The 13,621-nt window shown below is 38.2% G+C and overlaps 1 protein-coding gene and 1 long non-coding RNA gene across 6 annotated transcripts in view; one reads left to right on the forward strand and one right to left on the reverse strand.

The window, feature by feature from the left end:
* Window positions 1-13,621, forward strand: part of DTNBP1 (dystrobrevin binding protein 1) — a 44,857-nt gene that overhangs the window by 21,974 nt on the left and 9,262 nt on the right. For 2 of the 4 annotated variants that reach the window (XM_081324220.1, XM_081324218.1), the window contains exons 8-9: window positions 10,456-10,611; window positions 12,328-12,477. In XM_081324220.1, coding sequence (XP_081180346.1) covers window positions 10,456-10,611; window positions 12,328-12,477 — 306 coding nt within the window. Of the gene's footprint in view, window positions 1-10,455; window positions 10,612-12,327; window positions 12,478-13,382; window positions 13,458-13,621 lie in introns of those variants that run through there. The other 2 variants (XM_081324221.1, XM_081324219.1) reach the window with 2 other exon arrangements.
* Window positions 1-13,621, reverse strand: part of LOC308665886 — a 31,118-nt gene that overhangs the window by 12,407 nt on the left and 5,090 nt on the right. The window contains exon 1 of one of the 2 annotated variants that reach the window (XR_014025987.1): window positions 633-695. The exons of the other annotated variant lie outside the window; for it this stretch is intronic. This is a non-coding gene — a long non-coding RNA (uncharacterized lncRNA). Of the gene's footprint in view, window positions 1-632; window positions 696-13,621 lie in introns of those variants that run through there. 2 annotated transcript variants of the gene reach the window in all.

The raw sequence follows: 13,621 nt of genomic DNA on the forward strand, positions 1-13,621 counted from the left end.
CTATACTTTTTTGTGAGGGTTCATAACATATGCAGATAATGATACAGTGGGTACTATTACATAATATATTTCAGTGCTTTCTGTGAGGGAAGGCTTACAGCCAGTCAACATTCATTATCCCACCAGGCTCAAGGTTGACTCAGCCTTCCATCCTTCCGAGGTAGGTAAAATGAGGACCCAGATTGTTAGGGGCAATAAGCTGACTTTGTAATAATGCCGCTTGAGATGGGGCTGAAAACCCTAATAAGCAGGTATATACATAGAATGAAGGCTATTGCTAAGCACATTGATTTGTGCTTTAAATTGTAAGCCGCCCTGAGTCTTCGGAGAAGGGCGGGATATAAATGGGATTAAAATAAATAAATAAAATAAAATACTGTCAACAATTCATTACTTGAATTGACAGAAAGCATGTCAGTATAAATTGCACTGACCCAATGACCAGTCCCTGTTCTCTGTGTCAGGTAAGAGACAAAAGACTGTTGCTATCCTAACACTTTTAATGTGAGACAGGTTAAGGGAAGCAAACTTTCACCAGTTGCTCTCCCTAATGTGAGTTGTAGTTGGGAGGACGCAGGCTTGATAACTGTCAAAAGTCTGGTTTGGAGGAAGGGTTTTGCATCGATACATACAGCTTATAGTTTGGTTCCTTCTGGACTCAAGTTTAATTCTACTGTAGATAAACCATCTTTAGAAGAAGGCTGAAAAACAACAAAGTGGAAGGATTGTTACAAGGTACTGGGAAGGAACAATTACACTATGCCTTAATAGCAATATTATTTTTTTTTAAAAAAGAGGCACTCCAGTGTCAAAATTGCAGTGTTGTTCTATTTAAAGACAATACCATATATCTAAAAGAGATTTTAAGCTGATACCTTGAGGTGGGAGGGAGAAGCTTGTGGGGTATGTGTATATATCAAAAGATTAAGTGCCATTATGTCAGTGTTGACTGAGCAACCACACAGGTAGATTACCTTCATGGTAATCTTTCCTCACTTGTTTCCTTAGATCAGACATGTCAAACTCGTGACGTCACATGACATCGCGCGACGTATCAAGAGCTTTTTCTCCATTGGCGGCAATGGGGTGAGCGTGGTTTCCTGATGACGCGTCCGGCCCGTGGGCTGGCAGTTTGATACCCCTGCCTTAGATTTCCCAATGGTGCCCCCATCACCTCTGTAGTTGAATCCATCCATTTTGCTGCTGCTAGTTCTCATGCTTTTTTTTAACTTCTGCCTTTCCCAGAATTGCAGTTTTCTCCAGAAAGCTAGGTTTTCACATAATGTGTCCAAATTTGAGCTTGGTAATTTGTGCCTTGAATGAGAACTTTGGGTTGATTTGTTTGAAGTTCCATTTGTTTGTTTTCTTGGCTGGCTGTGGTATTCTCAGGAGTTTTCTGCATTGAGGTTTCAAAGGAAAAGTTACTGTATTCTGTGGTTTAAATAACTTTGGAACTGAATTATAATGCTTTTTCGATACTTGGCTTGGTATCAACCTGTACCATCAATCCCTCCTCCCTGAAAGAATGCTGGAAAAGATGCACAATAAATTGAACAATCAAACCAGGGCATTTATAAACACTTGCTAGAGTTTTCACCATGAGAATTCCTTAGACTGCTCCTGGGCTGTCAAACGTCTTGTGTTTTCCAGAAAGTGTTTTATACAGTTTAAATTAGCAGCTGAACCATGTGTTAGTTGAGGTGTTTAATTGAGTTGTAGTAAGTTACTGTATTCCTTTCTTGACATAATATTTTACCATTTTCTACTATGCCTAGTTATTGGAATATGAAAAATAAAACTATTATTACTATTTTTACTAAGCAGGAATTTTATAAAAATAATATCAACTTCATCAAATATAGTTTTTATGGGAAAGATTATAGGACAGCTCATTTGACTGGTTTAGGGAAGGTGAAAAGAATTATTTACAATGTATTTTGTTCTAATGATATTTTTAAGGTTAGATTGTTAGATCTTTCCCTAAAATAGAAATACTCAGTTAAAAATACTTTTAGTTTCATATTTTAAAAAGCCTTATACTTGATTGGATCCTTTGGTGAATTATTTAGATAGGGTAACTATTTATTTATATGTCATGTTTCTAAGTATTTACTTCCTTATTTCATAATTTTTTTTCATTGTAACAAATTAATTGTTATGTTAGCTATAAGTGTTAAATATTAAAATAAACATTTAGGAATAGCTGATTTGTTTATGAATGCAGTGAATGAAACAAGCACATAATTAGTTTGGATAATGCTGATTTTAATGTAATGTTCATTCACTGGCTGAAAATTGGAACCTGACATGTACAGAACTGATTTTGTAACAGGAAAATGTAATATTAACTCTTCTTTCCTTTTGCTACCTTTTAACGCACTGTTCTATCATGCCTGTGGGATTTGAGAATGACAAAAAAAGTAAAACATTATTATAGTATTGAATGTAATAATCAGAATTAGCCAGTGATTCTATTTATAAATGACAAAATTGATAATTCCAGATTAAGGGAAAAAACAGTGTACTATAGATTGTCATATCCATCTATGGAATCTCCTAACTATGAATATAGTTATTTTAAATGAATTATATTCCATGTCTAAAAGTATATTTAATTATATCCTGCTACGTTATAAACTAGATGTTTCCTCTCCAAAGATAAATTGGTAGGTAAATTCATTGCTGTAACCACAGATCCTAGTAAATAATAGACTATGAAATATAATAAGAAAGCAGTAAAATAGTAATATTGCAAAGTAAAGTAATAAAAATAGTATTAAATGTAAAAAGGTTACAGCCAGATAAAACTAAAGCTACAGCTAAGAACTTTGAGTTTCTTTCTAGGTTTAAATGACAGCACAGCAAATACAGCAGCTTGATTACTGACAGTTGGGAACCCATCTGCAAGAAGATAGTTCAATTTTTTGAGGTCTGATCAATTGAGTTCACTTACCATCAATATTTTGGTTCTGATCCCATTTTAAATGGGGCAATGGAGAATATAAAGGATAATGCCATTCACTTTACTAACACAACAGGCATTGTTTGACACATTGCTTTTAAAATCTCCTTTTGAGATATGTGGATTGCATGGTTAGCAGATAAAGAGATCATGAAACCTTTCCAGGGACGCACTAACTTTACTTGTGAGCTCAGTTGAGAATACTCGCATTTACTTTTAATTTTTGTTTTAAAGGCCTTACCTACTTATATAGCAATAGCACTTAGACTTATATACCACTCCATAGTGCTTAAAAAGCACATTCTTAGCAGTTTACAAATATCAGCATATTGCCCCCAATAATCTGGGTCCTCATTTTACCGAACTAAGGTGGAAGGCTGAATCAACCTTGAGCCAATCAGGATTGCACTCCAGACTGTGGGCAGAGTTTGTTTGCAATACAGCAATGCGCCACCATGGCTTATATATGAATCTGCCAAAGTATTATTATTTTATTTTATTGTTTATTTAGTAATCAAATTTATATACCACCCATCTCACTGACTTGATTTAAAAATAAAAACCATGACATCTATACAAAATATACAGTTAAAAAATAAAGGAGCCCCCCCTCTCCCCCCCAAAAAACAGGATTGCATGCCACTATTGGATCCCCATTCTAGTTGACAGAACCAGATCTTCATTTTCTTCCGAAAGGCCAGAATGGGAATTAAGTATAAAAGGTCCTTTTAACTGGCTGTCTAATGGGATAATCGCCTTTTTTTGGTTGTCATCCTAAAATTACAAGCTTCTTTGCTTGATTTATGACAGACATGTCAAACACAAGGCCCGGGGCCCAGATCCGGCCCGCGAAGTGGTTTTATGCGGCCCGCGAAGCCATCCTGGAAAGAGTGAGGGAACGGCCCCCACTGCCTTGGCCCTGGCCCAGAGACCCTCCTCCTGCCAGAGACCCTCAGATCTGTCCCACTCCTGCCCAGGCCCCCATAGGCACCCTTGATGCGAACGATGTAGAGCTGGCCACGCCCACCCAGTAGGCCATACGCGCACTAGCCACGCCCACCCAGTAGGCCACGCCTACGCAGGCCATACCCACCCAGTAGGCCACGCTCACCTAGGCCATACCCACCCGGCCCCCTGAGGGCAACCGCAATGCTGATGTGTCCCTCAATGAAATTGAGTTTGACACCCCTGATTTATGAGGTATTAGCTTAATTTTTTTATACCTTCCCATTAGCTGAATTGATTTATATGTAACTCCCAAACAATCCACTTCTTGCTTGATTGACATTTTTGGTAAATAATGCAACATATTTGTCAGCTGACTTGGGTTGTCTCTTAAGATTTGTAAGATTTAAAACAGAAACTGCTTGCTGTAAAGCCACCATTAGTTCTAGAAATGCCAACAATTCTGAAGTCCCTAGAAGATGTATTTGCTTTTCTACATATTATTTCGGCGTTATGCATATACCAAATAAATATACCGTATTTTCCGGCATATAAGACGACTTTTTAACCCATGAAAATCATCTCAAAAGTTGGGGGGGTCGTCTTATACGCCCAGTCGTCTTATACGCCGGAAAATAGTACATAAATCAATTGAGCGCCCCCATTCTTGCAAAGCAACTTAAGCCTCCTTAGTCCAGTCCCCCCTCCAACGTGACTCTCCCTTCCCACCCCCAAGAGCCTCTCAGCCCCTTCCCCTCCCCCTTGCAAACGCCAGACCCCGGGAGCTCTTGCGTCTATTCCAAAGGGTGGATGGAAGGAAAAGCCCCTTTCGGCTCCGGCTTGGCTGCAAGTCAGCGAGCCTGGGAAGGCACGCCCTCCCCTCTCACTGTGGAGGAAGCAGGGCAGGCTGGCGTCTGGCGGGAGCCGGCAGGGCAGTCCTGCACACGTGTGCACTCCCCGGCTCCTAAGGAGTCCTCGGGGAGCCATGGCAGTGCTTCTTAACAGCTGGGGAGCGCGCGCGTGCGCAGGACTGCCCTGCCAGCTCCCGCCCGACGCCGGACGGCTCCGCCGATGCTGCCTCAAGAGGGAAGAGCGTGAGGCGCCTGCCATGGCTCCCCGAGGACTCCTTAGGAGCTGGGGAGCGCGCACGTGCGCAGGACTGCCCTGCCGGCTCCCACCAGACGCCAGCCTGCCCTGCTTCCTCCACAGTGAGAGGGGAGGGCGTGCCTTCCCGGGCTCGCTGATTTTCCGGCGTATAAGACGAAAAATCTTGAAAATCATCTCAAAAGTTGGGGGGTCGTCTTATACGCCCAGTCGTCTTATACGCCGGAAAATACGGTAATCACCCTTATGCACACAAATTATGCTCTTGTGGGCTGGCAGAAGAATTCAGAGAGCTCCATTCCTAAAGTTTGTTTCCCTTCACTAATGGATTACTTGGTTTCTATACAGAATTAAGAGAAATAATAAACTGCACAATACTGTTTGTTCCATTTGCACAGAATTCTGTATTCAGCTGTATGCAATATTTTGTGCATGGCTAACAAATGTAATGCATAAATATGAGACTGTTCTAATGTGACATTGTTAATATTTTGTGACTTCAAGTCAATGTTGACTCCTGGCGCCTGCACTTTTTCTTGGTAATGTTTTCGGAAATGGTTTGCCCTTGCCCTCTTCATTGGACTACAAGAGAGTGATTGACCCAAGGACACCCAGCTGGCTTTGTGTCTAAGTCTCATGGGCTGTATGAGGCCCTGGACATCTAATAATGCGGCCCCACATATTAAAAAATATAAAGAAATAAAGGAAATTCATATACATTCTATTACATATTTTATATGTGACCCAAGACAATTTCTCTTCACTCAATGCTTCCCAGGCAAGCCAAAAGGCTGACAACCATGTTATAATGCAGGGGTGTTAAACTGGCGGCCCGCAGCCGGATGTGTCACACCCACCCCGGCTCCGCAAAGGCAAAAAGCGTTGCAATATGTCACGATACGTCACGTGACACGATCGAGTTTGACACCCGTGGTATAGTGGATAGATCCTGTCTTGTCAACTTTGATACAATTTTAAGAGTCTGTAATTGCAAATAATTTGTAATAGAAGCAGGGATTTTCAGTGATAATTTCCAATCATCTTAATGTTTCATAATAAGTATTTTCCCAACTTTTCTTTGTATGGCCCAGCATTAATTATTTGCACTGGTTTCTCCATTGTCTTAAACTGAAGTACAGGGCAGAAAATCTTTGTAAATAGTGTTTTTATTTCTTGATTGCTTTGGTTATAGGAGGGATATAGGCAAAAAATTGAAACCTCTGTTGCCTTTATGTTGAATATAGCAGTTGAACTTTGTATAGATGCTTGCATAGAATCCAGAATTCATATTATGTGTTGAAGTGCATTCATCTATACAGTATAGATTAAAAGAGAAATGAGGAAAAATGATATAGATCTTGTCTCCAAAATTTCCTCATCCCCATTTGTAAAAGTTTATTTTTTTGCCAGTCCTTGTTTTTTATCTTCCTTGGAGGATCATAATATTCTTTTCTCCAAAATGCGCAGCTGAGAAACGTTACTGAAGAGGAAAAATGCCTTATCATTGTGAACATGGAAAGTACAGGCTGACATCTTGAGCTGACGTTAATTACTACTCTAAACAGGCAGATTGTCTTTCTAGATAGACTGTGGAGAAATCTCATTTCAACAAGATTGCAAGACTTGTTTGTATTGATTAGAAAAACATTTGCACTTCTTTGATAGAACTGATTGCTACTGTTTAGCTACTAGTAGAATATGTTATGTTGCTAGTAAATCTTCAGAAATGCAGAGTTGGTTCATTATTTTGCAAGATGCTGCAACCTTTATGACAGAAAGTGTAGGAACTCAGTAATTCCAAGTGCTTCTTTTAAAAAAGCTAAATTTCATTGCCATGGTTCCAGATGTTCTCTGAAAAAGGTCATGTATTCTGTTAAGTAGCACAGGATACATTGCTTTAACACAAGGAAAGCCTTTGGACAATAGCCAGGCTCTTTGTCTATATCCATGTTTATATTTTGTATAACTTGTATTTCATACTACAATTGGATTTCTTTCTAATTATTAATTTAAAATGCTTTTTTAAATACAAAATTTAGACCTGAGTCCTTACTTAATGAGTTTAGAATTGCAGGATCATGGCTTTGGTTTTGGCCTTTATATTCCTTAACATTTTCCTTTATTTCAGTATTATTTCCTTCATTATGTATTAGACCATTTCTTACATTTAATACTGAATAAATATAAACATTTTAATAAATATAGTGTGTTTACACTTGTCTGAATAAGTATTAACATTCAGGCATGTACAAATGCACTGCAGCAACCCAGAACATCAGAAAAAGGAAACAGATCACCTATACAACATCTTCCAGCAAAATGGATACTCACGCAACTTTATCCAAATTGTCTGACCATGTAAACCACTATAGCACAGTTAATATAAGTTATGAAAAGGTTAACACTAGCAAAGATCAGAACAACTCAGAAACAACAGACAGACTATTATAACCATATAGCATCACCCATCAGTATAGGACACAAACCAACTAAAATCTCCCAAAGCATCTTAGGTTAAGTAAAAGACTCAGGAGCCCAAAACAAAACAAAACAAAAAACAGGAGTCATCTACAAGATAGGACTGAAACAGCCACTATGCAGGACAGACAGGCAGAAGAGCAGAGCACCAACTATGAACCCCCACTAGCAATCAAGAGGACACGATGAACACTTCTTAATCTCACCAACATGGACCATAGTTTGAACTGGGAAATTGTGAACATCCTAGAATTCAAAAAAGCTAGGGAATTTCTGGAAGCTAGGCCATTTCAACAGATCAGTCATCAATAAACACAGAAATAAAGCATATTTACATAATGTGTCCTTTTAAAAAGACAATAAAAAGCTAAGGAAACAGACCAAAATACATCCTTTTCAGCAGCCAACATTCATTCTAGGGATTAACACCGGGCAGTCAAGCTGTAAACAATTTTCTAATCAAGAAACTACCAAGGAGAAAATCACACCTCCACCATTACTGGTAGGGAAAGCTACTGCATATAAAACCCTACTCATTAGCACTGGTGATGTTACTTGTTGGGTAATTAAATGTCTGCAAGCAAACAAGCAAACTCAGAGAGCACTAAGCTCAACCCTGAGTTACATATATTCTCTACTGATGGAACAGCAACAGAAATCATGGAATTGTCTTTGATATTCTTGCTCTTAATTGCAATGTATCTAATAGTATAAAAGGCTTGCTTATATACTGTCAAACTAAAAAAAAATACATATAAAGTACTAGATGCTTTTTATGCCCACACTCAGTGCTTTTTTTGTAATAGAAAAAGGTGCCGGAACTCACACATGTCATACAACCCGCCTTGCCTACCCTACAAGGTTTCATCCAAAAAAGGTACCGGAACTCCGTTCTGAGCGTTCTATGAGGAAAAAAGCCCTGCCCACACTTAACAAGTATATTTTAGTAAAATTAAGTAAAAAGAGTTTTGCTTGTAATCTTTTCTGTAATCTATCTGGAATACCATGTTTCCTTCTGCTGTTCTTGCACATTTTCTGTGCAACATCCCTAGATATTTACTTCAGTGTTGTTCTTATGATCTCTGAAAAAAAAAATATTTTGACAGTAACTAGGTAAATACTGTAGGTGTGTAGAACATGAATTAAAAAGTTATAGTGCAGTTGTTGACAGATATTTTTGTAGCAATTGTTGATGTGCCATATTTATTTATTTAGCATGTGGCATACATGGGCTAGCAATATATATTAACATTTCATCTAAATTAGTAGAGCACAGTAAAATATGAATGTTAAAAAGATCTATGTTCAAATATCAATGTCTAGGCCATCTAATCATTGAAGCATAGCATCATTTATATTAAAAAAGATCAGATACTGGACCAATTAGTGCAGGTTCGCATCCCACCAGGCTCAAGATTGACTCAGCCTTCCATCCTTCCGAGGTAGGTAAAATGAGGACCCAGATTGTTGGGGGCAATAAGCTGACTTTGTAATAATGCCGCTTGGGGTGTGTGTGAAAGCCCTAATAAGCAGGCATATACATAGAATGAAGGCTACTGCTAAGCTTGTAAGCCACCCTGAGTCTTCGGAGAAGGGCGGGATATAAATGGAATTAAAATAAAAAAATAAATAAAAAGTATATGCCCTCAGGTTACAGCTGGTCATGATATGATCTACAGTTTGACATGGGACCCCACTGTCACACTGAGGGGAGGATACTGCGCCCCATTTATACAGAGATTCCTGGTGTGTATGGTGTGAATCCTATTCAGGATTGTCTATTGCTAACATGGTTCAGAGCCTGGCACCCAGACTACTCTGCTGTGCCATAAATTAGATATAATACTGGAACTTGATCTGATAGCTATATTGTGCTTTTTATGACATGCTATATTCATGTGACAGTTTTGTTGAAAAACAGTTTCAAGAGTATCAATTTCATATTCCGCTGCTTTTTTCTTGTGGGATTAAATATTTTTACAGTATATTTTAGCTGAGAATAGAATTGTAACTATTACAGGTTAGATCTATGTTAAAACTCTTTGTTTCCCGAGTCCATTAAAATTATATGCAAGTTCAATTAAGGAAGTAGGTCCAAAGGGGGAAGGATTATCAGTGAGCTTTCTTTTCTGGCCATTTAATAAAGAGTTTTACTTGTAACCCATGACATTTTAAAGATTGGAATGCACAAGATTGATTGAGAGGTTTAGGAATTGCAAAAAGGTTACACAAACTCCATATCTTATTTTACTGCTGATGGAAAGAAGGGAGCAGATATTATGATAGTTTTAGGGGAAAACGTAGAAATCTGTAAGGCTTTTCTAAAAAAAAAAAGAAGAATTGCAGCTCTCCTTAAGAATAGGTCTAGCATTTGCTTTGGGCCTTTTTGTCTTAAGTAGAAACAGAGGCGAATGGAACAAAAGCAAAACACAAAAACTGTTACCTAAATGCTGATGTCCTTGGCTGAGAAGGGCTCCTATTCAGTGGAGTAGGGAACTTTTTAAGAGCTACTTTAGGATTTTCTACTTTGTCTAAGGATTATAAGAGATATTGCTGATGACTTTATGATATCCAAAAGTGGCTATTGCTGGCATTTGGGGATATTTTTTTTTGAGCTTTATGTTTTAAGAAGACTATAAGGGGCAGAACCTGTTTAATACATACATTTCAAAGTTTGGGGAAAATAAATCATTGCAAAGAATGCAGTAAGAGATTACCTACTATGATGTGCTATGAAGTTCTGTATTAAAAAAAGTCTTGATACTGACCTATTTGATATTGAATTGTTTTTCTAGCTAGCACTGAATTTAGTCTTGGATAATTAAGAAATTTCAAAACCTGAGACACAACGATTTGCTTTATAATATTTCTGATTTTAATTTCATGATTTACTGAGATACAGTTGTGTATAAAAATGCTTCTTTAAGTGCTAAAATAACAGTATTTCCTTTATTTCCCTGTTTCAGCTGAACTTGACACAGAGCATGTTCAGAAAGTGCTGGACATGGAGCACACCCAGGAAATGAAGCTAAAGGAGCGGCAGAAATTCTTCGAAGAAGCTTTCCAGCAGGACATGGAACAGTACCTCACCACAGGCTATCTGCAGATAGCTGAAAGACGGGGCAAGTATTGAAACCTTTCGTTTTAAGACTCCAGGTAAATATCTCTCCAGCTAAATCACAAAGCACAGACTCACTGAGCCGCCCCAACATTCCACTGGATTTTGTACTCTTTTTATGTCTTCCACACATACAGTCTTACTCAAAAAGATTAGAATGAGGTGATGTGCTCAAGGGTACTCCTTTTCAAGAAATGACTAGTTGGTACTAAGTATAATCAGAATAAAAAAAAACCCGGGTGTTCTGTCTTACGCCTTTGCTCTAGTTCTAAGACTAGAGCAGCCAATGTGACCGTTGTTCATCTGGGAAGCAAGAATTAATATATTGAACCACTTCAACCTTTAAACAGAGAAGTTACAGCTTACGTCTCCTGTTTTAACTATTCTCTTGCAAATCAGTGAGCTAGATGGCAGAAAGTACAGCTGAAGCATAACTTGTGTCTTGCTTCTCATCAAGAGAAAAAGTTAATCAGAAATCTGCTCTGCCCCAAAGGAACCAAATAAATAAAGAAGAATAGAGCATGTTCTGCTTCTCCCTAATGGGAGAACCCATTAGCAGGATGTGAACACACAGGGCTCTTCCTTGAGCTCCCCATGTAACTGTTACTGTGATGACTATGGTCTTTGGTATCTCCAAGTAACTGCTGTAACAAGATATTCATATTTGCATTACATTACCTTTTTATGGAAGCTGTGGGCATTGTTGTTTCCTGAATTGATTAATTGCATTATTTAATGAAACACTGTACAAAAAATATTCTTATATCTGCTCTGAGCTTTGCTTTGTTCTGCTTCATTTGGATCGCACAAGAGAGAGAGAGAGAGACTTCCTGTCTTTTTAGCAGCATATATAATTCTGTGTCTTTCCTTAAGAATTAATATTCTGCCTTGAAGGATGTTTATTTCTGGCCTAAAGTCACCCAGTCCTAATCCACGACTTAACCTTATACCAATCCCTATTCCCTTTTCTCCTTTACTTTTTATACCAGACCATGCCATTTTTTTCTTTCTCCTAGGGCAGACATGTCAAACTCGTGACATCGTGCGATGTATTGGAGCTTTTTCCCCATTGCCGGCAATGGGGTGGGCGTGGTTTCGTCATGATGCGTCCGGCTCGCGGGCCGGCAGTTTGACACCCCTGTCCTAGGGTAACCGATTTGGCCCCTTCACAATTTTGGATGATGTTCCAGCGACTTTGTTGTTATGCTATACATGAAATTTCTGGAATGTAAAACAGATTGATAGAAAAGTTACTCAGTAGTTCTATTAGTTAGTGGAAAATGGGACCAGGAATGTGCAGACCTTGGTGGAATATTCTGTTGTTTCCTGGAATGTCTAATCCTGAGAGTGATTGGCTTTCTATAAGTCTGGATCATTGATTATACTTCTAGAACATGAGGAATGCCTTTAAGGAAAGAGAGAGGGAACATTCTGGGAAACATAGAATCTTTCTATTATGGAATTTGATAGCTATAATCTCCTTGTAATCATTTAATTATAATTACATTTTATTTGTCTCAGTGTTAGAAACCTCTAAGAAACATAACTCTTTATAAAAGGTTTCAAATCAATTGTTACTCAAAACTATTTTTCTGAAACTCGTAAGTCCTGATTCATCCTTTTAGGTGCAGAGAGAAAATGGGGGTAAAATTTTAATTTTGCAACCATGAAGGCCTAAATATGGGTAAATTTGCTGATTTATTTTTTTTTCTAATTTCAGAGCCAATAGGGAGCATGTCTTCCATGGAAGTGAATGTGGACACATTGGAACAAATGGACCTCGTGGATATGTCTGATCAAGAAGCCTTAGATGTCTTTCTTAATTCTGGAGCAGAGGATAATTCTTTGCTATCTGCAGTGATAGGTAGGTGTTTCTCATTGTATTAAATGAACAAACACAGTAGAGCTAATTGAGTCTTTCTGGTGGGATAGATTAATTTTAAATCAAAGAGATTTTTTTTCTTGTAATCAAAGCATGTACTAGATGCAGGGCTACTTGATGTAATACTATTGTATTGGCTTAGAAGAGGCTCTCTTAGGGGGTCTCACTTAGGCTATCTGAGAACACCCATTATACCTACACAGCATCATGGGTTTAAGTTTTCTGCTGGCAGCATGTTAGATAATAGGAAATGAGCTGTAAAATCCAGAGCCCCCAATTCATTTGGACGCTAGTTGAGACTAGCATTATTAAAATAAGCCAGATGCAAAGCCAGTATTAACATAGCAACCCAATTACAGCAAGGTCAGAATCACACACAAACAAATGCACTTTTTGTCATGGTTCCGACAAATGAAACTCTTCAAAGTACTTCAAGGCATTGTTTACCTTAAAGAATCTTTTATATGAGTAGCACAGCTTCGGCACCTACATGGTCGAAGCCAAAATCTGAATTCCCCTCCCCTAAACACATAGTATCAAAGCACAATTCCCTCCTCTGATTAACAGTCATAAATCACATTCTCCAATTAGTTTGAAATGCAGGCTTTCCCTCCAGTTCTCCAACCCACCATTTCTTTATCATCTCTTGTTTCAAAAGCCCCTGAATTGTTATGTCTAACTAACTCCCATTACATTCCTCCTCCTCCCCCATTGTCATCTAATTCTAAGAGTAAAGCATAGGAAAGAAAAAGGCTGCATCTCCCTATGTTGTCAAAGCAAGAACATCCGATGTTAGCAGCACTGACACTTTTATATAAAGAAATAAACTAATTTTATGCGAGATATTACAAAAAGCCAGCTTTTTGATCCTGTTATCTTCGTACCTCCTACAGAATTTGGGTACGTTGTATGTAATCATTTGAGTTACCTGTCTTGACAGCAGAAGGAAGTCATAAAAGTTCTTTGGGTGAGCTACATAATTTGGCTTAAAAGGTTTAAATAAGTTTGTTTTGCATATCATAATATAGTAAGATACACAGCTGCAGCTGAGTCACATTAACACGTCAGTTAGTAAGGAATCTTAGGAAACTGGTTTTTTCTAGCAAGATGTATAATAGTCTTATCATAATAT

The sequence above is a fragment of the Vipera berus genome, assembly GCF_964194415.1.
Source record: "Vipera berus genome assembly, chromosome: 3".
In the NCBI taxonomy this organism is placed as follows: domain Eukaryota; kingdom Metazoa; phylum Chordata; class Lepidosauria; order Squamata; family Viperidae; genus Vipera; species Vipera berus.